Here is a 27868-nt window from a genome sequence, read left to right on the forward strand (position 1 = left end):
TTGCTTCCTTCATCATGGAAGTCTTGCTACAAAAAATAAATGTCAGCTGAGCTTTAAACAGTATACGTAGTGATATAGTGGATTTATATGCTGGTGGAAGCTTTATCTTGCTGCAGAATAGCAACAAACCATTCACAGACTGGCAACCAGCTTGCAGACCACAGTTTTAATAGCAGTGCTCTACGGAGGGAAATCACAATTGTAACTTCCAATTATGAATGTAAAGTGTGTGCCATAGCCTTTACATTATTGCTAATCCCTATAGCGGCCTTGTGAGGTATATATACATATCTCCACTCACAGATAAGCAAAATGAGGCTCAGAGAGATAACATACTTTGTTCATGACCACAGACTTGAGTCTGTTAGGCTCTCAAGTCCATGTTCTTATAAGTCACCCGTAGCTGAACAAGGCACACAGTTATAGGCTGCAAGTCACTTTCCATTAACCTAACATTTCTGCCTAGGGTACTGCCTGGGCTCTTCCAGGCATCAGAAGCAGGGAAGAGGGAGGTGTGACTCTTAGAGCCAGCTATGCCTCTGATCAAAAGCAATCTGTTCTCTCTTCACATCCTTTTGTGAGTCAAACTGACCCAGGAAAAACTGAGCTTTCACTTAGAACAAGTTGAACATTTATTTCTGAATGCAAATGGAAAATCACTTTTGAAGAATCAATTAGAAAGCAATTAATTTAATAATTTTGGATGGGAATAAAATGAGTCAACCACCAAAATATAAAACAGAAAAGTACCATAAATACACTCAAAATGCTTTTGGCTAGAATTTACATTCCATTTGTCCAGACAGATTTGTTAGCTATAGGGGCCGGAGGAACAGCATTTGTTTTTTGCAGGGCACAGATTGCCATCAATGAAAATATTGTATTCATGTTATTTGCCTCTGCAAAGGCGTTTTCCTTTTTGGTGGGCTCATTAATCCCTGTGGAATGGCCACAACTACATAGTTTCAGAGAGCGAGTACTTCAGAAAGCCATAAACAGATCAGCTCTGTTCTCAGCCTCTATTTTCTGATGCTGCTGCTCCTGGTGAAATTCTGGTTTGAATGTCGATGGTTCAGGGTCACTTTCCTCTGACAGCTTGTATTTTCCAAGTGAGAACTCTTCCAGTGAATCAATAATTCTCCAGAAAGTAAAATGAATCTTTTCAAAAAATATATGTATAAAGCTTCCTTGTGTTGATAACTACCTCACTATATAAATCAAAATGGAGGAGGAGGGCACCCATAATTTTCCTCAACTATATACACAGTTGATAATGTAACAACTGTGAAAATTTTTTAGTTTTCTCATACTAATGTTTGTTCCTTTCCTCTTCATAGTGGCACTTACATTTGTAGACAAGCCAACATTTTGGAATACATTGTCACGCCCACTATTTGGTTCTCTAACCACTCTGTAAATTTGGCAGGCCTGTACACATTTTATCCATTCAGTTGAAGAAACAGATACTCCAAGACGTTGAGTTACCCAAGTTCTTAAGGCTGCTAAGTGTAGAATCATGGGATTTCTTACACTCTTCCCCTTGGAGGCCTAACATTTTCAGCAATTAGGATATATTTATTGGCTTGCATGTAGGCTCACCCCTAATATTTGCAGGGCCCAGGGCAAGAGTGTAAGTGGAAGCCCACATACCATGTGTCTAAATAGTTGAAAGTTATAACTAAACTAATAATGTTCTGGCTTCCTTCTTTAACAAATAGGTCTTCAAAAGGAATAAAGAATTAAAAGACTTGTGAATCCCTCAGAGGTCCTTTCCAGACATAGACCCCTGCAGCCTGGCCCCCACTTCACTTCCCACCTCCAACTCCTTCCAAAGCAAGAAGAGCATGAGCACACATGTGAAGACGCCCCCGGCAGCACAACAAAGCCCCCTACATGACCTCTCCTGCCCCAACAAACAGCTCCCATTTGGCTCCCCCTCCAGCCTAGAAAGATGTTGGATATGGAAAGGAGGTTTTTGTATGCCCTCCCAGCAACAGGCCTTTTGGGGTCTTGGTTACCCAATGTATGATCCAGGAGAAGGAAGCACAGACCTCCTGCAGACTCCTGGCTCCATGGGAAGTAGGGAGGCCAGAGGAGACTCACAGCTGGACCCTCTAAAGTTCCAGCCTCTTTCCCATGCCTGAGGGTTGTAGCCCTGTAGGATGGAATGGATGATAGGTGCATGTTCTGATTCAGATAGAAAATCTGATAATAATGAGAACTGTGGGACAGACTAATCAATGAACCAGTGAGCACTCTCAGAGGCTCCTGAGCCCCAGTACAACTTGTTAAACCCTTTTAAAGCAGTTTGGTATCCTAATTTGTAACTCACAAATAATCATCAAATCATCTACCAACCCATACCTTTAGTTTGCTTGTTTGCCAAATTTACTCCCCTGAGAGCTCTACCTACCCAGTTGCCTAATTCAACGAAGTCAGTGGCTCTTCACTGCTTAACCAGGATAAATCCTCTCTTTCCCCTGGAAGAGGATTTGGTGTCTAGGTTTTCATAGGAAGTTAAGCACCAAGGGAGCAACCTACTTGCAGTATTGCTGAATCTGTTTGTGTAAAGAAACTTTTAGCCTGCATACCTGTGCTGCATGGCTTATACACTGGGGTTCTCTATTAAAATAATTCATGTTTGCAAAGCTGAAGGAGGCTGGATTCTAATCTCAGGAATCTTATGGTACCCTCCATCCCTATAACACACATCCATATGTTAAGTTCTATTATTGTTTTATGTTAACTAAGGAATGAGGGAATCCAGACTTACAAAAACAAAGAAAATAACTTTTATTAAGTTCATAAGTACATTTCTGTTTCTGTTTTTCTTTTTGAAATTCTGGTCTATCTATTTGTTGTTACCAACTTACCTTGTCACCCTTGTACCCAGGAATTCCCTAATTTAAAAAGAGAAGAAAAAGTAAAATATGATACTCTAAGGCAAAGTTAGAATAAGGATTAGGTATTTTTCAATTACAAGGTATAACAAAAACACATCTATACCGTCTGGAAAATTAGACCATAGAAATGTAAACTGTTTCATTTCTCTTTGTGCTTGGAGAAATGTGCATTTACTGAGGAGAAGAAAATAATCTGTTTTCCCTTTATCACAGTTTATTCTCTGTTTCAGGTATTTTTTCATATCCATTTTCTTGCCCTTCGGGCCCAAACTAGAGGCGATAATGTACACTGAAAGTCATTGTAGAAGTGATGGCCTATAATGGGCCCTTCAAAACTGTTATATTGACTTTTAAACTATGAACTATTGCAGCTAAAAATGTTTCACAGAGACTCTGAAAGAAATTGGCTTTGAAAATGAGCTGAGGTAATGGCCTTTAAAATGTGTATAAATATTTGTATCCATTATGGTCCTCCTTTCAAATTCAGTCTAAAAGATATAACATCAAGGACATGACAGATTCCTTTATCAGCTCTGATGAGACAGTGACCTTTAAGCTACTGTCTTCTATTTCACACTAAATAAGGGGCCAGCACTTCTGCTGTCTTCTGTGTGTCACCCTTGTGAATCCCGTACAGCCTTTTCTACTGTGTCACTGCCCATGGCCCTTCAAGAAATACAATAATGAATATTACATGGCCTGGGAAATTAGCAACTCTAAGCAGCAGCAAGTTCTCTCCAAATGGGATTTTTTGTCTTTCATATAGCTATATTTTTCAAGTATGGAAATAGAATTGTCAGATTTATTTAGACAGCTGAAGAAACCTATTTAATAAATAAGCTATTATTGCAGTTACATGTGAGTCAGACTACAAAATTTTGTTCTATGAATGACTTTTTTATTAATAGTATTATCTATTTATTTATTTATTTGTAGAGAGACGGTCTCACTACGCTGCTCAGGCTGGTCTCGAACAAGTGGCCTTAATCACTTAAGGCCACCTAGGCCTCCCAAAGTGCTGGTATTACAGGTATGAGTCACTTTGCCTAGACTGACTTTTTTTACAAAAAGAAACTTCACAAAGGAAATAAAACTTCCAAGTGTGTGGTCAATGAGAAATAGAAGATGAACGTAGAATTGTTTCCTATGAGATAATAAGCTATTTAAAAATACAATTATGTTATCTTAGTTTTATTTTACATACTCGTATGCTTTATACATAGAAGATATCTAAGAAATGTTTCCTGAATGAATAACACAAATTTCAGTTTTTTGTTGACATTACCAAAGTTTCTGTCAGATTTTTTTAATGAAGTTGATTAAAAATACCAAGAGAACAGTTTTTAACATCTTTGGGTCTAAGTCCAGGGCACATCCAGGGGGACAAGCAGAGAGTGGCAATGTCATATGGTCTTCTTTTTATTCACTGTACACATCTCTGCTATTTGATACACTTACTGCAATGTCAGAAAAGTGCAAAATAAGAAACACATTGTAATTTGTTCTTGGGCAATATCTACTATCTTCTAATTTGGGGGATAAGAAATCAAATAGAATGATACATTTTATTATGTCTGTAGAATTGGATTAAAAAAGCAGAGTTGAGACCATGTAGTTCTTATGCTCCTGAAATTCTAACTTATTCCTTATCTTTAAAAACATAAGAAATAAAGCGAATACTTTTCTCATTGGAGCCTTTCACCAATGTCAAATTAAGCATCAGAGAATTTGATAGGGTTGAACACTCCTGCTCCCGTTTTCACTCCTGTTGAGCTGAGTATTTTCTCCCCACGTTTCCAATTCTAAGATCATATCTTTCTGATTGCCTTCCTGAGCCATCAAGAGCACAGGGTAGATAGAAATCACTTTTGCACTTGCACTATAGGGGTCAAAATGGTCAATCACAAAATCAGTAACCTAGGATGACTTTCTTAGGAAGGCATCCCAGTTGTGTACATACCCCAGGACCTCTTTCTCCAGCTTCTCCTTTTTGAGCGTCGCCCTGTGACAAACAAAAAACAGTCAAAATTCCACAACCCTGAAGAGTGACTGGTTGCTCAATAAAATGCATTATACAGAAGATTAATAGCTTAGCCCAATTAGGAAACATCTTTAGTCTTTCCCATTGACATTTTACCCATGCAATCTAGGCAAAAAGAAAAAAAATAGCAACTCAGATAAACTTTGCCCTTTGGAGTGAAGCCAGATGTGTAGGGTGCAGGATCCAGGTACATTTTCACAGCTTACGCCACATCCCGGTTGAACAACACAGCCGTTGTTCTCAAATACAGCATTATAGTCACTTGGAGCCAGTCACTCTGGTTTTTCTCTAAGGGGCTTTGGAATGTTTTCCAAAATGTCCTCAAGAGTAATTGCTTGATTTCAGCAAGATTTAAGAAAATATATTCTGTGGCACAAAATTACAAACCAAAGAAATAAAACGTGAACATACATTTCTAATGGGTATTTAACACAACAAAAAGAAGACATGATGGCATCAGTTTGAACGTATATAAGATGAGCGAGTATAGGGTTGTTTGGTTGTGCATGTATGTGTATGTTGTAAAGCTATCCAAGGTAGCTATATTCCCTTTCCTTGACAAGCAGACAATTGCCAAAAATACTTTTATGCATTTAACTTACGATTTTTTTTCATTACCTCCCTAAAAATTTTCTAATAGGGCTGTTTTAGAGTTCATTTATGAGTTAATTTTTAATAGTTAACTTTGTTACTACTTGAGTGCCTCTTATATATTGCTCCCAAACTATTTGTGTCAAGTTACCTGCAATGAAAAGCAAACCAGTTTCGCTGCCACATTGCTATAATTAGTTATTATTGTTTTAATATTGCTGTGTTAATTACTATAATGAAAGAAATGTTTTTAAACTTCAAAACACACACAAAAACAAACGACGTGAACTAGAAAACCAAGAGAAAAAAAAATCCTCATAAGTATCACTACTAAAGGATATCTCATTCTCTCTATTTAAATTTATTTTATTACCTAATGAAATTAAACGTGCTTTTACTTTTTTCTTTACTAGTTTTGTTTCCTCTCTTGAAAATTGTGTTCAGAAATTAACTCAATGTGCTATAGAAATTAAGCCAATGTCCATTACATTTGATGCAAATATTCCCTGATATTTCTATTTCTTTAATATTCCCTCCTTATATTAGGCCATTCTCATGCTGCTAACAAAGACACACCTGAGACTGGTGTCTTTATAAAGGAAAAAGGTTTAATGGCCTCACAGTTCCACAGTGCTGGGGAGGCCTCACAATCATGGAGGAAGGTGAAGGAGGATCAAAGCCACATCTTATATGATGACAGGCAAGAGAGCATATGTAGGGGAACTTCCCCTTATAAAACCATCAGATCTCATGAGACTTATTCACGATCACAAGAACAGCATGAGAAAGACCCGCCCCCCCATGATTTAATTACCTCCCACCAGTCTCTCCCACCACATGTGGGAATTATGGGAGCTACATACAATTCAAGATGAGATTTGAGTAAGGACACAACCAAAGTATATCACTTCCTTTTCTTTAATTATTATTTTTTCATTACACAGAATTTTGCCTTAAATTTTCACATAGTTATGTCTACTTTTCTCTTTGTGATTCCTGCTGTTGTTCTTGAACTTGGAACCAAAATCCTAACAATGATCTGAACAGGTGAATGTTTTCTTTAAAAGCCTAGGAAGTTTTTTTATTTTTTTATTTTTTTATTTTATTTTTTTTTTTTGGTAGGTACGCAGAAAAAAGAATTGGAGAAGTACTTGAAGATGCTCTGGGAGTGAGAAACCATCTGGTGGCTTTTCTATTATTATTGTCAGTTATTCATTAAAAGTAGACCCATTAAAAGCACAAGTGCCAATGTCAGTCTGATATGGAACACTTATTAGCAGTTAATGAAACACTGTCCTAAATAAGATGGGCTGCTATCGTTTAAGTACTAGTTTCTGTTTATTTGATGTCCCCAGGTTTCCTAAACTTACTGACTAAAATGTTCATATGTTACTCAGAATTTGTGAATACAAGCTAACAGAAATAAGATAGATAATATAGGAAGTGGACATCCTGTACTCTTCACAAAAGTTGTCAGATTTTTGCCATATACTACAATGCTTTTTATTTTTAAAATTGTTGTTTTAAAAAAAAAATCTAGAAGGAGTTATGCTGGTTTAAAGAAAAGCTGTTTATTCATTTACCGGGTTTCCTTTTGGTCCTCGCTCACCTTTGATACCTGGGTTTCCATGTGTACCCTGAAGGCAAAGGGAAAAAGTATTATTTTAAGTAGGTATTCTATTGTTTTCTATACTTTATAATAATTTCTGATCAGTTTTGTCTCCTAGAATGAGGGTGAATTGTAAAACCTTTACCTGCCAAGCAGAAATTCAACTCTCTTCTCCCTTTTTCTACACCGGGAAAACCACTGTCGTGAATTGGCAGATTTTCTAGATTTGCTCCAAAGAGAATAATGTTTCTCTCTTCCCACCAATTACTTCTTCCCAAAACAATTACTTCTCAGCAGTTTTGAAAACAAAATCAAACTCATGCAAAGATTTAAAAGAGTAGCTGCAACAGGCCAAAGGATAGGAGTTGTTCCCAACCTCTCTTCATTGTGGGTCACTTCTACAATTCCCCTCTGTTGCTCACTTTTAAAAGGACCAGGCCAGCTTGCTTGCCTTTGGTCAAAGAGGTTCTGATATCCAGGAGACAATCTCAAAAGATGGGAGAAAGGAGCTCTGTTATCGTGTTGCAGAAAAGCATTTTGTTTTCCTGCTCCTAATCAACCAAAAAGCTTGTTTTTCTGAGAACTGGTGTTGGGGGTACTCGATAAATGTTAAATGACATATTCTGTGGCTTATCCCTAAAATGTGACAAGAATGTGACAAAATTGTCAGGTGCTTAGCAAGAAAGCTGAGCTTTCTCACTGTTCATTTTAAAACATAAAGAAATATTCCTTACCCTGGCCATTTCTTGGTGTAATGGGGATAAACGAAGACTTTATATGAAGGGATGGCTAAACCTTTGCTTTAGCCAAAGTCAGCTTCTACTGGCTGCCCCATTATCATATAATGCATCTAACTTTGCATTTGAGGAGAAAAAGATCCCTTGATTGGTAGGATGGTTTGAAAAAGTGTAGGCTTTGGATCCGAGTCTCAAGGTAAAATTTGTCACCTTCTAATACATTCACAATACACATTCCCCTCCTGGCCCCAAATACAAGCATTAGTTGAAAATTTTTATCCATGCGTTTTGTGAGACTCTCCATAGGGCTTCTTCTGAACCCTAAGGATGATATTTGTAATTACACAAATAAATAGAAGACTGAATAAGCACGTGGATGCTTTATGAAGATAAATGTTAAAAAACTGCTCAGCATTTCCAGTGATCTAGATGTCATTTCAAATGCCTTCCCAGTACAGACATGGCACCTACAAGTTATTAGGCCAGAATATAAAGAAAGCGTTCCTTCCTGGATTATCTTATCAAATGATGAATCATCATAGTAAATCCTGCCATTTATTTTTGGTTGCCACGTGCTTACTTCCATTTCACAGAACTCACCCTAATCCCCCAAAGCATCGCGACCAGCTTCCTGTCCATGAGGCCACACGGTGTTGCTGCTGCACTGCTGCATTCGTGTGAAGCCAACATTTAACTTTCAGAGAGGCTTATGCTTCTTGTTTCTAGTGGGATAAAGCTTTGCTTAAAGCACGGATTATTTGTATTAGCTTTTTCTGTATTCAGTTCACTATTGAGAAATTCTGGCTTCAATTATTTTACGAGGAGGGACATAAATGTCCTTTGTGGGAACAACTTCAAAACACTCCTGCCCTCAGTTCAAGTCAGTAAAATCCCAGGCTTATTTCTAAGGATAGAATGCGTCCCTTTAGAAATAAAAGAAAGAAGTAGCATTTCCATTTTTGCTGCCATTTCCAAACAATTGCTTTTCAACAGTGCAAAATAGCCCCGATGTTTTCAAGAACGAGTAGAGCTATCATTGCTAGGACTTTCTGACTTAAGTTCAAAGTAGAAATATACTCACAGGAGGCCCTGGATCACCTGGATCTCCCTTCTCACATTCACAGATCTTGCGTTCACACTGAATCAATAATGAAATATGATATTAACACACAGTGAAATATAGCATTTCGAATTGTATTCAGTATATAACCAAGTGGAACACTTTCTAAGAAATTTTACCTTGCACATTTATGGAGGTTTTGCTCTCTCCATTAAATTATTCTAGGCAAATTTATACCTATCAAGAGCCAGCTAACAAAATATTATTAAATTTCAGTATAGTTAAATAAAATAGACATCCCATCAAAAATACGTATATAATATATAGATGCCAGTTAAAAGGAGAAAATAAATATTTTCAGTGGACTTTTAGAATTTCTGCTGCTTCTCTTCTACATAACACATCAAAGCTCAATAATATAATAATATTAAATGCTCCTTTACTAGGCAAAGGAAAACTTTCGACTTATACCATATTTTACTAATTCTAAGATGCACCTTCTTCCTCATTTTAACAACTCTGAAATCAGAATGAGTCTTATAATAGCTGTTGATCAGGTTCAGTCATGACAAAGTAGTTGCTTTTTGCACATGCACTTCAAAACTTACAGAATGAAATGGAAGAAAATTCCAGAACATTCTTAAGACATGCTTCATCACCAATGCTTTCACTGGCATAGAAGTCAGTATTATGTGGAAAAACAAGGACATCAACAACTCAGACAAAAATGATTCAGAAGATTTACCAGGGATGTCTAATCTTTTGGCTTCCCTGTGCCACATTGGAAGAAGAATTGCATTGGGCCACACGTAAAATACACTAACACTAACGATAGCTGATGAGCCAAAAAAAAAAAAAAAAAAAAAAAAGTCCGCGCATACATTTTATAACGTTTTTAAAAGGTTTATAAATTTGTGTTGGTCCACATTCAAAGTCGTCCTGGGCCGCACGCAGCCTGCAGGCAGCAAATTGAACAAGCTTGATTTAGACTGTGATATGAAAAAGTTTTAGAAATAACCAAGTTATTTTGCTTACATATTCCCTTATATGTATATATGAAAGTGATACAGGATTTTAAAATCTACGTCCAAAATGTCTAAAAACTTCTTTCTATATGTATAAAATAAAAATTGCAATTAATAAGAAGACATTGTATCATAGTTAAGTTGGCAAGGGTTTTTTTTCTTTCTTTTTTTTTAAACAGAGTCTCGCTCTATCACCAGGCTGGAGTGCAGTGGCGATCTTGGCTCACTGCAACCTCTGCCTCCTGGTTTCAAGTGATTCTCCTGCCTCAGCTTCCCAAGTAGCTGGGACTACAGTCATGCACCACCACCCCAGCTAATTTTTTTGTATTTTTAGTAGAGATGCGGTTTCAGCATGTTGGCCAGGATGATCTCGATCTTCTGACCTCGTGATCCACCCACCTCGGCCTCCCAAAGTGCTGGGATTACAGGCGTGAGCCACCATGCCCAGCCGTTTTTTTTCCTTTCTTAATGGTCCATAACATAATGGTATATCTGAACATGTACAATTTAATTAAACATGGTGCGCTACAGGTTTGGTTAACTCCTATTATTTTATGCAATGATAGTGTAAATTTCCTGATGTTAAATAAGCAGCTCATTGAACAAAGTTCAGATGTTCCAAACTCTTTCTTTTAAGAAATGCATGTCCAGGACAGGACTCCTCAGCAAGCTGATGATTGTCTATTGTGCTAAGGCCCATTCAATCTTACCGGCCAGATTCCTTTGCCACATGGTCTGGTTGCCATCATCAGGCTGCGTTTTCTTTACAATAAGGAGAATGAGCTCAAAGTCAATTGTCTGGCAGCAGGGGATGACTCTAAACTCTGTCTCTTAGCTGGGAACCCTCTGCCTAACCTAGCCAACGCTAGGAACACCCCCCAAAATAGAGGACCTGATGTGGCTGATGTCAGATACATGCTTAGAACAAAGGAAGCACATCAAAGTAAGCAACAACTATGTGGTTTGCTTATGACTGATTTCTAAAATCACTCCTGGAATCACATTCAATATTTCCTACTTTTTCCAAATTTTCCAACTTGCATTGAATATGGTAGTATAAAAGAAATCAGATGGCTGCCTCAGAATAGAGTGGCTCATTTTAAAAGAACTAAGCTTTTTTATTTAGTCACACTTAATCTTCTAATATGAATTATAATGCTGATCTGATAATGCAAGCTTTTAGAGTAATTCGTAGTAATCAAAGCATGTGATGCTTACCTTCTTTTCAAATAAGATATCCTACAAGGGAAAAAAGAATGAAGCATTAACTCAATTCATAGTTCTGCTTTCAGCTACTTATTAGTCATAATTATTCCCCATGGCATATGAAGTTTCCACAATTCAGCCTTTTTGTAAAAGCAATGAAGCCAACCAATCAACCACCCAAGGAGCAGTTCGAGCCATGTAATAATAGGAGATATAACTACCATTAAAAATTAATCTATATTTTCTAGGAATTTCATCTTACTGCATTCTATGTTTTATCTTTTGTTTTCTTTATCAGCTCTGTAATCTCCATAATTTGACTATAAAGTTAATCAGTCATAATGAGAAAGCTCTCACTTTTACATACAAAGACTGAGGCAGAATATATAATTTTATATTTTCAGTTTTTTCCATCCTTATGCACATATACATGCATCTATTTTTCATGATTTATTTTTCAAGATTAAAATAATATAGTCATAACTTCATGAAATATTAATGGGTGTTAGGTCATATTAAAACTCAAAAAGAGAAAATTACAAAGTCCAGTGACATTTTTTGAGATGGTCTGAATTATGAGCAGACAAAGATTTCCATTATTATGATCACTAGGAGAAGAGTTTTCTATTTCAAATTTGAAAAGCCTCTAATATGGTACTTTATTTATAGAATTTCAACGTAAGCAAAGAAGATACTCAACTTTTAAATTTAAACAATATTAGGAATAATATTATGGTAAAAATTTTGAACAGTTCATGGTAATATGCATTACTTATGTAAAAGACGACCTACATTTATAACTGGCTACCTTAGGAAAAAAATTAAGTTATAGAAAAGTAATAAATATTTCATAATAAAAAGTGATCATTATGAAAAACAAAAAAACAAATTTAATGAGTCTTAGAAGTCAATCAGACTCAACCTCTTGCTTTGCAATAAGGAAACATGGTTCCACCATAATGTGACTCAACCAAGGTAACACACTTGGGCTGTGCCTCCTGACAGTCTTCAGTGCATGTCATATGTACCATACAGGAATGAATTAGCCAGAATATTTTTCAAAACTATTTTAAATTTATAATTTTGCAGAAGTGTCAGGATCTTGTTTTTGTCCAACACCTAGGCCTCACTACCACACTTTAATTCACTGGGATATTACCTGATAAGTGCACTGAAGGCCATGTTGGAAGTCAAACGCTGGAAAGAAACTAACCTATGTTTACATATAGAATTAGCACTTTCTTAACCTAGAAATTATATATCAAATCAGTGCCTTATGATTTCATCTGAAAGGGTAATTTACATACGATAAAATAGAAAGATGAAGGAACAAGCACTGGAATATTTGTTGCAAGATATTAAAAATGCAGAAGCTAACAAGGAAGTTAAATAAGAGTATGTAGCTTTATGAAGGATGCTGCATCCCTTCAGTTTTATTTTTACTTTATTTCCGTACAAACTAATAATATAGAGGGACGAGATAACAAAATGCTTTAAGTGGCTATAATTATTTAATAGGGAAAAAATTAGGCTGGGAATTAAGTGTCATTCTGGGTTTCCATCCCGTTTCAACCATTAACTAGCTATGTGGCCTTGGACAAGTCATACAATCCTTCCAGGCAGTTTTCTCCACATATTAAAAAGGATAAAGTTTGACTACACGATCTCAGGAGCTATAAAACCCTAGCCACAGACACTATGTACAAAATTTAGAGTCTGACCTACCACCCTTCCCAACCAAACGATTTTAAATTACTAGCCATGTAAATCCAGGCTGAAAGCAGATGAGATACTTGTATCTTTAAGAGCTAGGAGGTCCTATGGAGAAATAGGAACTCAGATACACTGATAATTTTAGTTAAAATGGTATTACCCTCTGTAGAATATTTGGCTATGCCTACAAAGCTGAAGATGGACATGCATTATCACTAGGCTGCCAGGACAATTCTTGCTTTCTCCTGTTATCCTGACATCCTTTCCAGACACACCACAGGGAAATTCTTGCTCTTGCACATTTCAGCATTCATTGTTTTTTGTAATGAAAAACTGTAAATAAAATAATTGCCAATAGTGGAATGGATCAGTAAATGAAATACTACTCAGCAGTTAAAGTGAACGCATTGGATCTACGCCTTTCGACAACATTTCCAAAAAAAAATTGAGTGCAAAAGCAAGTTGTAGATAGATACGTACAATATGATCTGATTTATTAAAATATGTAAAATATTTCAAACCACGCCAGAGAGTGGTTTCCTCTGGGAGAAAGAGAGAGAAAAGAAATTCAAAAGAAGTTCAACAGAGGCAGTAAAACAACTAATAATTCAAGTCAAATTGTAATATTTAAAAACCACTACTGAAATAAAGAAAAATTTAAAATTTTGTCACTTTACAATCTTTTTACAATGAACAATGTCTTTTTTTTTTTTCTTTTTGAGACAGAGTCTCACCCTGTCACCTAGGCTGAAGTGCAGTGGCAAGATCTTGGCTCACTGCAATCTACACCTCCCGGGTTTAAGCAATTCTCCTGCCTCAGCCTCTGGAGTAGCTGGAATTATAGGAGCGCACCAACACGCCAGCCTAATTTTTGTATTTTTAGTAGAGACAGGGTTTCATCATGTTGGCCAGGCTGGTCTCAAACTCCTGATCTCAAGTGATCCACCCACCTTGGCCTCCCAAAGTGCTGGGATTACAGGCGTGAGCCACCACACCCAGCCACAATAAGCAATATCTTAATCAGTTTTTAAATTCATGAATTCAGCTCTTACTGTGTCTGATGTGTAATTTTACACTTCTTTTCATTTCTTTCTTTTAAAATTCAATTTCTGCTTTGCCATATTGCTCTTTAGAAATATGTGGCATAAGGCTTAAAACCATAGCAATGCAAAAAACTATTTTTGGAACTCATTTAAATTTGTGTTTGCTGGAATTTATATTTCTATGGAAACAAAAATGAACCCAAAACTACACAATAGATAAGACTGTTTCAAACAAAGAACAAGGTCCCATCCCTGAGGGCTCTTATAGGCTATAAGCCCCAGGAACAGAGGACAACACACAGAAACCCGAGTAGGAAGGAGGTCCTAGGCCAGGGGCGGGGGAGCCAGTAACAAGATGGCTTCTTGGAATAGATGGGTTTTCTGGATGGTTTTGAAGAGAGGAATACAAAGGGCCACCCATCGATGGTATGCTGTCCTATATGTCAAAGTTTAGGGGAAAAAAAGTCATAAGGACTAGTGTGGGCAATAAGACAAAGGAAGCAGTTAGGAGGGACATTTAAAGGGAGTGGACAGAAGGGCCCACATGGACAGAGCCGGAGGCCTTGGGAGGTGGCGAGGGCTTGCACCCAGGCAGGGAAGCAGGCTGCAAGGAGAACTGTGTCAAAGCCTGAGGGGAGGGCATGTTCGATGACAGACTGCGGGGATGCTTAAGTTTCAATGAAAAGGATAAATAGGGAAAGGGTCTCATGACAGCAAAAGAAGATGCAGTCAGAATTTCATTAATGGATTCATATATATGGCATATATTCACATATATTATATATGTGAAACCAGAATGCTAGAATGGAGCCACCAATTTTTCAAGGAGTATAAGGTCTATGCTACGAGAAGGGGACAGAAAACATGTGAGGAATGGACAAATATCATAGCACGTAGAATGACAGTAAAGCACTTGGTACGCAAGTAGAACAAACCCTGTGACAAAAAAATTCAACTTAAAATGGTAGCAAAACAGCCACTATAAAATCTAAAACAGAAAACAAAAATAAGGTCCTAAACAGAGGAAGTCTTGAAAAAAATGGAAAGTGATCATAATTAATAGATTAACAAAGCATAGAATTCTAAAGATGATATAGACATCATCACATTGATCTCTTCTTGGTATGTGAGGGAGGGAATACCTTAAATTTATGTTTTTTAAAAATATCTCAGAAAAAAAAGACAAATTTGCCACAATCCTTATTTCCATAAAGGCTTTTTAAATATTTAACATCAAAGGCAAGAGAGGGAAAAAATTGTTTTTAATTTTCACATATCCTCTCTTACTCTTCTACAGGACCAAGTAATGTATACCCAAGACCACTCCAGCCTGGGCGGCAGAGCAAGACTCCGTCTCAAAAAAAAAAAAAAAATATATATATATATATACACATATATATATACACACACACACACACCCCCAGGACTTTGGGTTGAATTTGTTTCTTTGGTTTCAATACTATTATGTAAATTATAATAAAATAGCAGTAAAAATATATTACATGTCTCCTTCAATTTGGAAACAAGTCTCTTTTGGGTAATTCAGAACTAAAATGTTTCTATAGGGTTCTTACATGATAATTCCTACTAGAGGCATCAAGGAATTTACAATTATTTGATTTATCTCGGCTCCTGAAGAATCCATTCATTCTGTATACTCGTGTCCATTAAATTCAACTAAAGTCTATTCTACAATAAAAGGGAGTAAACTTCTGATACAGAAAACAACCCCGATGAGTTTGAAAATCAGTATGCTGGGTACAAGAAGCCTGACACAAAAAGAATACATACTATTTGAGTTTGTATAAAATTCTAGAAAGTATACACTAATCTAGAGTCACAAAAGTCAGATCAGTAGCTCAGGAGCAAAGGAGGTCTTACAAAGAGACATGAGGCAATTTGGGGAGGTGATGGAAATGTTCTCTGTCCAAATTGTGTTGGTAGTTTCACAGGTGCGTACCTATGTCAAAAGCTCATGGAATTGTGCACTTTAATTTGATGCAGTTGTATACTGAAATCACACCTAATTAACTTATTTAAAAAGTCAACTACATAATTATTTCAAAATAAAAAGTTTAAAAATTCAACTAAAGATGTATTACAAAGGGATTAAATAAAGAATTTTTCCAATGGTCTCATCAAGAGTCAAGTTCTGGGCCAGGTGCTGTGCCTCACACCTGTAATCCCAACACTTTGGGAGGCCGAGGCGGGTGGATCACCTAAGGTCAGGAGTTTGAGAACAGCCTGGCCATCTCTACTCAAAAATACAAAAAAAAAAAAAAAAAAAAATTAACCGGGCATGGTGGCAGGCGCCTGTAATCCCAGCTACTTGAGAGGCTAAGGCAGGAGAATCGATTGAACCCGGGAGGCAGAGGTTGCAGTGAACTGAGATCGCGCTGCTGCACTCCAGCCTGGGCGGCAGGAGCAAAACTCTGTCTCAAAAAAAAAAAAAAAAAAAAAAAAAAAAAAGTCAAGTTCTGCCTTCTAGATGGTGGCAATTTGAAACATTGAAAGTTGGTATACCATTCTTTGAAAAGCCTAATAAGCACTTTGGATCCTGGAAGTGTTTGGAAAGCAGCACCTCCTTCTAAGAAGCGGTTTATTGATGGAGCTTCCATCTGAACAAACAAGTTGAAATCACAAATGCTAAACAAACAAGTTGAAGTCACCGGATGCTAAGGAAGAGCAGTATTATTCAGTCATTTTCTGGTTCCCCAGGAACAGACAAACAGTTTTGCTTCCAGTCTACTGCCAAGAGCCTGTGTTCTCAGTGAAGAAAGTGCTTTCAGCGAGGCAAGTGCTCTCAGCGAGGGTGTATCTGGTGGGAATATGAACAACCTGAGCCTAGATATGAGGCCAAAAAAGGAGCTGCCTTTCCTGCATCTTCTATGGTCAGCTATTATCCATCTTAAGGGTGAAGATGAATAAGTACAAACAGCCTACTCATGATCACATCACCAGGATTCTCTCCTGCACCTGCTGGAGCCCTCTGTTTTATGTTTAGTGGTGAGGACCCCTTAAGTAATGGCACAGGCAGGGCTAAGTGTTAGCCAGGAACCACTACAAATTTCCTTTTCATGCAAAAGAGCTGCTCAGAATGAGCACTTACCTTGAGCACCGCAGGGCTGGGGCCATCAGCTCTATCTCTGATCTAGGCATAACTCTCCCATTTACCCCAATCCCCAAGGAAAAAAGGCTAGAAACAGTAGTAACTTTGGAGGAGGGCTGCTACTAAACTGTTTCAGAGCAGTTCTGATTGAGAAAATCTTTTTTTTAAAAGCAGTTACTATTTCCTCTCTCAATATGCTTTTATAGGGTTAAACATGCTAACTGTGAGGTCTTCACTGGCCTTAAATTTTCAACTACAAAATGGGTATAATAACAGTACCTACATCATAAGATTGTGGCAAACATTGAACAAAATAAAATATATAAAGTGCGCAGGAAAATGCCTAATACAGAGAGAGTACTCAATACATAAGAGCTATTATTTTGGTAAGAAAACCTCAGATCTTATACTGAAAACAACAGGGAGTTAAAAGGTAAGAGTAATGTTGAGAAAAGGATCGACGGATAAGACAAAAGGAGCAAAACAGTCTCTGAAATAGAGCCTGAGTTTTCTATGCAAGCTGTAGAAAACAGCTATACGAAACGCTCAGTACATAAAGGACACATAAAGGACACTTTTGCCTTCCTTTCTCAGGAAATCAAAGAAATCCAAGTTTTTAAGAAAATCAATTTTTAACATTCAACCAATCAACCAATTTATCTCTAGGAGTTTTCTCCTTGAGATACATTGTGAAGAGGGATTTCCTTTTGATTATGGTGCCGTGTGTTTTACAAGGCAGCAAGGAAAGGCTTTTACGCACAGCTGAGCAACAAACAAAGAAAAACTGACCAGACCAATCAAGTGGGACTCATTGATTTGATGGTAGAAACTGTTGCTTGACTGCAGGTTGCAGATGATTTTAAATTGGATGGGCTTGTGAACATGTAAGAAACAAGGAGGTAATTTTAAAAATTGGAAGTCTATGAACTTTGAGTAGCATAATATAAAGATAGGTGAGACAGAGTCAAAAATACTCATTTAGAAGAGTAAGAGAGAATGTCAAAATTATGTCAAAAATACCTGTATAGACATGGAATGGGAAAAGACCAACTTAGTACAAATATAGCCTAACACCACAAGTTGAAAACAACCTGAATATAAGTCAGCAATGTTCATGATTGTAGGCTGTATAAACAGGAGCCTAAGGTATATGATTGGAAAGTAACCCCTTCCAAAATCCTCAGCATCAGCTGGCAATAAAGTTAAGAATGCAATTCCAGGGAATTAGCCTGGAGGTTTTCCAGATTATCTGGAGTAAACTGCCAAGAAAGTGGAGTGACACTTCAGAATGATTCTTCTTTCTGTTTTCAAGGTGAATTCTCATTTTCTCCATCTTTTTGACCCAGTTTCTCTTCTTATGGAATTTACAACAAATATGTCAATATTATGTTGATAACTATATACCAACCCATTAGGTACCTACCAGGCGATCTTGAATTTTATCTGCAAGTGTTGGATCACTCAACAGTAAAGGGGGTTCGCTGGATGAATCCCCAGAAATCAAACGAAGTTTGGCTTCATTGACTACTGTAGAAAGTCCAATGGTAATAAATGATATTCCTGAAATTCTGGCATCTTCAGAAATACTTTGAACATCTGGATTCTTTGGATGGTCAATGCCATCAGTCATCAGCAAAGCCACTTTCACACCATCCTTACGCCCTTCTCTCTTAAGTAGCCTAGTGGCATTGGAGATGGCATAATAAGAGAAGGTACCTTGCCCTATTAAATTCATAGACTTAACCTTCTGCTTAAATGTCTGCAGGTCCTTCCAAGAAGAAAAAGGTGGATCAATTTGGACAGAGCTGCTAAACTGAAGTGCTGCCAGTTTGATGTCATATTCCAAGGAGCCACCAGGAGTCAACTGGAAAATCTTGTCACTCAAGCTATCCACAAAATCTTTCTGTTTATCAAAGAGGACAATTTTAGAACTTTCAGAGCTGTCCACGATGAAGACAATATCTATGAAACAAATGGAGCCTGAAACAGAGTAAACAGGTTAGGCAAAATAATTATTCATATCATGAAAGAAATTTGCGTAAGGAAAGCCCTGAAGTGGTGTGTTGTATATTGTTTGGTGTTGAGAGCAGCATGAGGAGAGTAAGAGAGACATGTTGGACAGAAAGCTTAAATTGTAAAAAACTAAATGTCTAAGTTTATAAATTATTTTCTCCTTGTAAAATCATGCAAATTAAAATAAATAAGATGTCATATATTCTGAGCATCTTTTCAATGTTAAACCTGCTGAAAGTGGGAGGAAATGGAAAGTCAAGATGCATCATATTTTAAAAATCCAACTAACACTGAGCATAGCTGTCTAGAAGTAAATGATACTCTAATTCTCAGGTTGTGTCATATTGGTGAGTCCCTATTTTTTTTTTAACTTTCTTGAAATCAAGGTAGAAAATGACTAAACCCCTTGTACCAAGAGTAAATGGGGAAGAAACCTAACTTAAACACAACTTAAGTTTAAATCCCAGCTCTGTATCTCACTAGTTAATTTGTCTATGGCCTTGAGTATGCCACTCAACCTCTTAAGACCTCAATTTTTTTTATCTATACTATGAGTGGTAATCTCCGTCCTGCCTATTTTACAAAGTTACTGTGAGGCTCAAATGAGATAATAGGTGCACAAGTGCTCTTATTAAAAATTCTGATGTGCTATAAGTATGTCAGGTATATTAGCATCATATAATTTTATCAAAGTAGACTACCACATGTATACATGTATATGGCTTGCTATTTATATCAAATACTATTTAGAAAAATTCACAAAAGTATTTTTAACAGGCTAAACTTAAAAACAAACACATTTATTTTTACCCTGGACATCACTTTTCCTTGCAAGCAAATTTGGCTTTGGTCCTTTCTTTCTTTGTCCGGATACTGTTTGACTCATAAACGCTGAAAGCAGGGTACAGAAGACAAAATATCTGTTCCTCATTATGGTAGATGGTGAAAAATCATCTGCCTTGTAGCACCTTTAATAGAAAAGTCAGTTACAAATACTTTAATAAAATATGGTGTTTGTTATTTTAAAATTTCAAGCTAGCAGAGTTGAAAACTGTCATGTGACTGGAAAAAAAGAGGTTTTCATTCATATTTCTAGAAAAATATTCACATTGAGATTTTAAAAGATTTAAATCCAAATAAATCATGGCACCATGACCAAACATTTATTAGTGAATGTTTCTACATATTCAAAGAACTATATTTAAGTATTTTTAATTCTCCATTGTATTATGAGGAGCATAGAGTTGGGAGAGCCATTTAAAAACATTTCAATCCCACTCTGTATGAGTACTATGGTTCAGTCACAGGGTCTGCTTTGACATTTCCAAATTCTTCAGGGTGAATTCAGATTGCTATATAGTCATTTCATTCACTTTCATTATAACTGATTCCTGAGAAATCTAGTATTTTGTAGAATTGTAGATAATCACCACCCTTTCAGGCTTAATACTACACACATAACTTCAGTGAGTTCAGAGGTCAAAGTAAAAATTAAATTGCCCTTCTGTTTCCATAGAATCCCATTTCTCTTTTCTACCCTACCTTTGGAAACTTTGTCTCCACCAGGGGTTCAAAGCTGCATATCCAATGAATCAAAAGAATATGAGAGCAAAAATAATAGATTTGCTTAAAAGCAACACTTTTCTTCCAGGGATGGCTAAAAGAACTAATGAACAGAAACAGGACTTAAAGCCAAGAAGCACCCCCTCTGAATAGCCCTGTGAAACTATTTTTCTGGGTAGATTAACAATGAAAAATCTAATTCTGTATTAAAATCCTCAGTCTTCATCAGTCAATATGCCTAGCTACACACCAAATGGCTCTTAAACTCACAGATTTCCCTGGGAGGAGAAGACTCATGTGCTGCTGCCTCAGTATACCCAAGAGAATGGCAACGAGAAAGCTTATTTCAAATCAATATTTAGTATGGCTTAAAAATGCTTGCCTGCTGAAACTATATTGACTTCAGGAGTTCTGGAAAAGGAATCACATTTTCCTTCTTTGGCACCTTGCCTTTAGGGGATAAGAATCTAGGAAATCATGAGCACGATTTTTCCAGACTCTGAATAGAGGGTGGAAATATATGCAAAGGCAGTGAGGAGTGAGATGGAGACTGACTTTTTTCATACATGCCAGATGGATAAACCCCAAAGGGAAACAAAACTGTTGGGTTAGAAGAGGACCAATGGATGGCTTCATGCCACAGTCTGCTCCTCACATAGCATCATCCAGCTGGAAGTTTATTAAAAGAACTTCAGATAGGTATGATCAAACATCTTGGGTAGCAATTGGCCAAATGCCAACTGATCCTCAGACAATGTATACCAAAATGTAAAGAGAGCTGGGTATTAAAAACAAAACAAAACAAAACCAAGAAGTGTGCTAAGGAAACAGAACACACAAAGGCCGTCTCTCCTCAAGTTATCCCTTTGCTAAGCAAGGAAAAAAATTAAATGATGTACAACTTTAAATCTGAAGGTTAGTGTAAAGATAAGGCTATATGAAAAACACAGTTCTTACTGCATTTTCAAAGGGGAAAGGGAATAACACCATGGCCATGGTATTACATATGAGTTTTGTCTTTGGTTGAGTTCATACCGTAAGGAACATCTCAGAAGTCCTGGAAACAAGAGACTGAGAATTGAATTCCATTGAGAACTGAGCAAGATTTTATAAGCAACATAATCAAGCAACTCTTCAAAACCGTTCATGTAAGGTTTTAGAAATACTGGCTTTAAATAAAGATTTATCTTTTCCCAAAACTAAGCACCTGCTGTTACTGTTTTCTTGGCATATAATCATGAATTCGTATCTGACCCCTGTATATACGATATTCACAAACATAACTTTTCCATTGACAATAATCACAATATATCATATTTTATTATCATTCGCTCTGACATTTTTAATCTAGCGCTCCCAAACCAAAGTCTTGTTATTTCTTTCTGTTTCCCTATTGTAGCCAGAGGACATTTTCATACCTCTCTAGTTTTGTTTCTCTAGTTTGTTAGTTCTACTGCTTCCCTGAAATATCTTTCTCCTTTATTAATTTGGCATCTTGAGAGCCCACTCATTTCTTATCACTTTTTACCATGTTTTATTTTGCCTCTTTCTCACCTTTCTCTCTTTCTGATGTCACATACAAGCAAAATAGGTTTCAGAAAAAAACAGTGCCATTAGTTCAGTGAAGGAAATGTGAACCTCTGTGTTTACGATAGGTTAAATTTTATAAATGCAGAAACAATCATAATTTGTAATCAAATACCGTATTTTTACTTTTGGCCTAAAATTTATTTGGGGTAAATATCAGGATCAATAAATAAATCCAAGATACTTTATTTTTTATAATTTTTCAAAAATAAAATGATCTTATAGCAGAGTTCACCAACTTTAGTTACAATGTTTGCATCTCAGTTTCTACACAAATATAAAATGATTGAATAAAGACTTCATTCAAATTGACAAATTAGCCAAGTTGTAAAGTATTCTATAACTAATTCTAAATTGTAAACCCTGTTCCAAATTGAGAAAAAGATGTCCTAAAATATATTAACATCATTGTAAAACAATTTAGAAGACTGTAAGTTAAAAATCAATTTCAAAATAACTTTAAATTTTAAATTTCTACATTTTAACAATGTTAATATTTTTCTAATAATTGATTTGAAGTAATTGCAGAGAACACAAACTTTTGACAAGCTTTCTTCACCTAATAAGTATGTAAGTCATTTAGTCTTCCACAGTTCCTTGATGGTCCTATCTGATTTCAAGTGACTAAAATAAATCCGTTATGTCTTACCTTATTAAGTTTGTCAAACAGGAATTAAAGACTAGTTGAGTAAATGCCAACAGCAAGGACTGTAGTAGGGGGTGAAGTTAGCTATTTGATATTGTTCTGTTCTGTGGGAAACAAAAGTCTTTGCTTTAGGATCTTTTGCAGTCTTTTATTCATGTTTATTCGACTAAGTTAAAGCAAGAATGGTCAGGCATTTGGCCAGGGTGCAAGATCTGGGTGGGATCAGTAAGCAATTTAAAGGAACAGTGTCTTTCAGAATGAGACTGTGTTTTCCAGACTATTGTAAAAACAACTTGAGAGAACTTTCTACATTTTAGGCATTGGTTGACAGCCTGCCTTTTTTCTCATGCTATGTCCTTCTCTTTTTATTGCTACATTTCTTTGCCTGGGGGATGTGCTCTAAGATACTGTTTCTGAACATCTCTGTGAAGGAGTATAAATGACAACAGACTCAGATTCAAAGCTGTTTTTTCAAGAGAGGTAACAGTTTGATTGTTATTAAAGCTGAATGATGAGTACGTAGGTGTGCATTGTTCTAGTCTTTGTATTTCTGTGATTTTTGAAATTTTTTGTAATAAAAGGTATATATAATATACAAGGAAAGAGTTCTGAGTACAGTCACAGTTCTGCCCCTAACTCTTATGGGGGCTTCAGTTTCCCACTTACGAAATGAGAGAGTGGATTTAATCATTTATTAAGATGTGTTCAAACTGTAACATGAGAGGTTTACAGCGGTTAATATTTTGGTCTCTGTCTAGGAGAGGAGGTCACTGTGGTTTTTCCACTGTCTTTTTCCCTATTTTCTACCTTGTGGTTACAGCCCATATTAAGTCAATGTTTATCAGTGTAATATGTACTGCCAAGAAGCCACTTGACCCCTAGACAACTAACAGGCAGGCTTCTCCATGGACTTCCTCCGAAATAGAGAATAGCAAGATCATCCGAGAAAGCAATATAAACGTTCATGTTACGATTATTTAAAATGAACTTTCTTAGGCATTTTAATGTGTATGAATTTCCTTATTATAGCAATAATAGTCTCCAATTCATGGACACTTACCAGGTGCTAGGCACTGTCCTGAGTGCTTCACACCCATTACCTCATTTAGTCCTTCACAAGCACAACCACAGTCCTCACTTAACATCTTCCGTAGGTGCTTGGAAACTGTGACATAAAGTGAAACAATAGATAATGAAGCCAATTTTCCCACGAGCTAATTGATATAAATAAGAGTTAAGCTCCTATGGCATATTTCTAGTTACAAAAATATCACTAAACCTCTAAATAAAGACTCAAAACAACTCTAATATTAAACATTGGAATAAATCTAAGCCATACATACATTTATGAAAGATTGATAAAAACAAGATAACTGTTTACCTCCATATTCCAGTTCAGGGTCATGGTTGATCAGATCCTGTCCCAGCAGCTGAGGGTGCAAGGCAGGAACCAGCCCTGGACAAGATGCAATCCTGTCACAGGGCACTCATACACCCACCCACTCTCTCAGACAGGGACCCATGTAGACACACCAATGCACCTAGTGGGCAGAGCTTTGGGATGTGGGAGGAAACCCCAGGACCTGGAGAAAACCCACACAGACATGGAGAAAACATGTCAACTCCACACAGTCAGCCTGGTCCAGGAATTGATTTTTTTTCTCTCATCCAATGTTATAACAAAATGACATTGAACAAAACATTATTCCAGGACCCCTTGTACTTATAGTAGAAGTTGTAAGAATTCAAATTTTTCCAAGACGGAGGCAGAGAGAGGTTCCGTAACTTGTCCACGGTCATACTAAAACTAGAGAATGGCAAAATGAACTTTTAACTCAGGCTTATAAGACCTGTGAGCCTCACTTATAACAACTACTGTGTCATTAAGTATCCATGTGAATGTTTGTGTTTCACTGTCTCCTCCTCACAAAACAGGTTTTGAGGAACTGAGGAAGTTTCATGAGGCTTTGGTAACAGAAAGAAGAAACAGTGGGTATAATGCAGAAGTAACAGTGGAAATTCCTAGCGAACAACCACGTATTTACTTGGTAGCCTGTGGGTGTTAATCACACTTTTTACTTTTGTGAGATGAGAATCAAGAGACAAGGAAGTAGCATCTTTTCAGGTCAACTCTCTTTTTGCTGAGGCAGGTTAACAACATGCAGAATAATAATGCCACTAAGAAGCAAACAAGTGATACCTGGATGGGGGAAATGGACTAAAGCCCTTCTGCTTTGGAGCTGTTTTGATTAAAGTTGGTAGGAGGTTGGAGTCCAGGTTACTCATCCATTCCCTTTCTCCAACATTAAATAGGGTAACTCAAACCAAAGATTTGCCACCTTTCATTCCCAAGCGTGAAAATCAGCACTAAGTTGATTGGGAAGATTATGCAAAATAAAATCTTCAGTTTTGTCAGTCTATAAAAGGCAATTAGTTTTGCACCCAGAGAAACAATGCACCACTGCAATCCTAATCCCAACAGATGGTCTTGAATTAGTACGCTACTGGACACACACCAGACCAAATAAGAGAACATGGATAACCCTAATGACTAGAAAAAGGCAACGTGGAGCCCATGCCCTTCTGACAGTTATTTTGTAGTAAAGTCTTTCTAGAAGAAATATAGCATACTATTTTCATTGTTACTACTATAAATAGCCCAGAGTAAGCACTCATATTTGTGAAATGAATGATTATTAGAAGTAATTTTTAGTGTTTATCAATCACTTGAGGTCTATGATACAATAAATTGCTCTTCTCCAAAGCTCTGCTAGATGAAAATCTTTTTTCAAGTTTTTCAAATTCTTTTAATATGCTACCATAGTAGGATCTGCATTGTGTCTATTGATTCTAGTACCAGTGCCAACATCTTAATTTCAGTGGTGATGGTATTTTGGGGTCCTAGAATCATTTAAAAAGAGACAAGTCTGCTAAGACTTACATATTTCAGAGAATTTTATCTGCATGAAGTCATAGAAATAAAAAAAAAAGGTTGATAACAAATCAAAGTTATACATTTCAACCAAGATTAAGGCATAGTATAGTTTCACAAGCTTCTCCCTATTTTAGCCACCTCCCACACTGCTGATCTAGAGTGGAAAAAAAAATTACCAACTAACAAGGAAGAAATGAATGACCTTCGTACCTATTTGAAGAAATTTGTTCCTGAAGGTCCTTTTCTTTTCTTTTCTTTTCCTTTTCTTTTCTTTCTTTCTTTCTTTTTCTTTCTTCCTTTTGTCAGTAGAAAAGTTGATATAGTAGAATTTCTAACACTTGCCCCAAAGCTCTGAAATTTCTGGGATTCGTTATCCTTGGACCCAGAATATGACTAAATCATTCTCTCAACTCCTTCATCAGTAATTAGAGGAATACTGCCTTAGTCCATTTTGTGTTGCTATAAAGGAATACCTAAGGCTGAGTAATCTATAAAGAAAAGAGGTTTATTTGGCTTACAATTCTGCAGACTGTGCAAGAAGCATGACACCAGCATCTGCTTCTGGTGAGGGCGGTTGACTGCTTCTACTCATGGCAAAAGGTGAAAGAGGGCCAGTGTGAGAAGATCATATGGTAAGAGAGGGAGCAAGAGAGCAGGGAGCGAGGTGTCAGACTCTTTTAAACAATCAGCTTCCCCAGGAACTAATACAGGAGAACACACTCATTACCACAGGGATGGCACCAAGTCATTCATAAGGGCTCCACTCACATGACCCAAACGTTTCCCATCAGGCCCCACTTCCAACAGTGAGGACGAAATTTCAACACAAGGTTTGGAGGGGGCAAATATCCAAACCACCGCAAACACCAAAACTGTATTGGTCTTATTTGTCAACAAAGGGAAAGATTAAAAGCATTCAAAGACAATGAGAAAATAAAAATTATCATTGGGAATAAAATACAGGATGTGGCATTGCTTAAATCTGGAACAGCGTGACTTCAGTCCCTATTCCCTCACCAAATTCTGATTGAGTTGATCCTTCCACATTCCCTCTACTATTTTTCAATTGTTACTATTATTTAATAAACTTTATGGTTTAGAGCAGTTTTGGTGTACAGCAACATGGACTCAATTATATTTTATATTGTTTACTCCCTAAGATCTCTTGCTTCATTATTTGTCATTCAATCCCCAGCTTGAATAATTGTGTCACATCTGCAACACACAGTGCCTCGTAGGCTATAGTGACGGGCTAAATTCCCTGTCTTATGACTATTAATCTCTTTCTCTAAAATGTTTCTTTAATATTAATATTTCATCTTCCCATGTTGTTTATTCCTTACTAAATGCAATTATTTTAGACCAAAAAAAAAAAAAAAACAAAGTGCCATCTGGAAAATGTTACAATTTTTTTTCTAGGAAATATCTGAAAGTAGATTGATCTAGTCCTATCATAGGTTTGAATGTTCAATATTTTTCTTTAATTATTTTCTTTGGTCAGTGGATAGAGCAGTTTTGTTTTGTTTTGTTTTGTTTTTTGAGACAGAGTCTTGCTCTGTCGCCAGGGCTGGAGTGCAGTGGCCGGATCTCAGCTCACTGCAAGCTCCGCCTCCCGGGTTCACTCCATTCTCCTGCCTCAGCCTCCCAAGTAGCTGGGACTACAGGCGCCCGCCACCTCGCCCGGCTAGTTTTTTGTATTTTTTTAGTAGAGACAGGGTTTCACCGTGTTCGCCAGGATGGTCTCGATTTCCTGACCTCGTGATCCGCCCGTCTCGGCCTCCCAAAGTGCTGAGATTACAGGCTTGAGCCATCGCGCCCGGCCGGATAGAGCAGTTTTAACTTTTTCATGCAGAGCCTACAAATAGAGAAAGATCAGATCTATTTACACCTTCACTAAACCCTGCTTTAAATGGAAAAGTATTTCTGTTTTTCACCGAGTTCATTTTACTTTCAGGTATTAGACAGTGTTGTTCTAGATGTTGGTGAATTCTTTGATTACCACTGATTGGTATTTAAACTTTTCTTGTCTTGGGGACAAACAATAGTGTCAAATCTCTGAACTGGAAGGAAACTTAGCAATCACTTTT

General features: G+C 36.9%; 1 protein-coding gene across 2 annotated transcripts in view; it reads right to left on the minus strand.

The window, feature by feature from the left end:
• The window catches only part of COL28A1 (collagen type XXVIII alpha 1 chain), a 183866-nt gene extending 156741 nt beyond the window's left edge, over nucleotides 1–27125 (minus strand). For both annotated transcript variants that reach the window (XM_031665297.1, XM_003896280.4), the window contains exons 1-8: nucleotides 22850–27125; nucleotides 19861–20018; nucleotides 18461–19017; nucleotides 11185–11205; nucleotides 8963–9019; nucleotides 7119–7172; nucleotides 4864–4905; nucleotides 2874–2900 (exon numbers count right to left, since the gene is read on the minus strand). In XM_031665297.1, the coding sequence (XP_031521157.1) occupies nucleotides 2874–2900; nucleotides 4864–4905; nucleotides 7119–7172; nucleotides 8963–9019; nucleotides 11185–11205; nucleotides 18461–19017; nucleotides 19861–19981 (879 nt within the window). In that variant the 5' untranslated portion in view covers nucleotides 19982–20018; nucleotides 22850–27125. The remainder of the gene's footprint in view (nucleotides 1–2873; nucleotides 2901–4863; nucleotides 4906–7118; nucleotides 7173–8962; nucleotides 9020–11184; nucleotides 11206–18460; nucleotides 19018–19860; nucleotides 20019–22849) is intronic.
• Between the last annotated feature and the right edge of the window lie 743 nt (nucleotides 27126–27868).

This window comes from Papio anubis, chromosome 4 (genome assembly GCF_008728515.1).
Source record: "Papio anubis isolate 15944 chromosome 4, Panubis1.0, whole genome shotgun sequence".
Classification (NCBI taxonomy): Eukaryota; Metazoa; Chordata; class Mammalia; order Primates; family Cercopithecidae; genus Papio; species Papio anubis.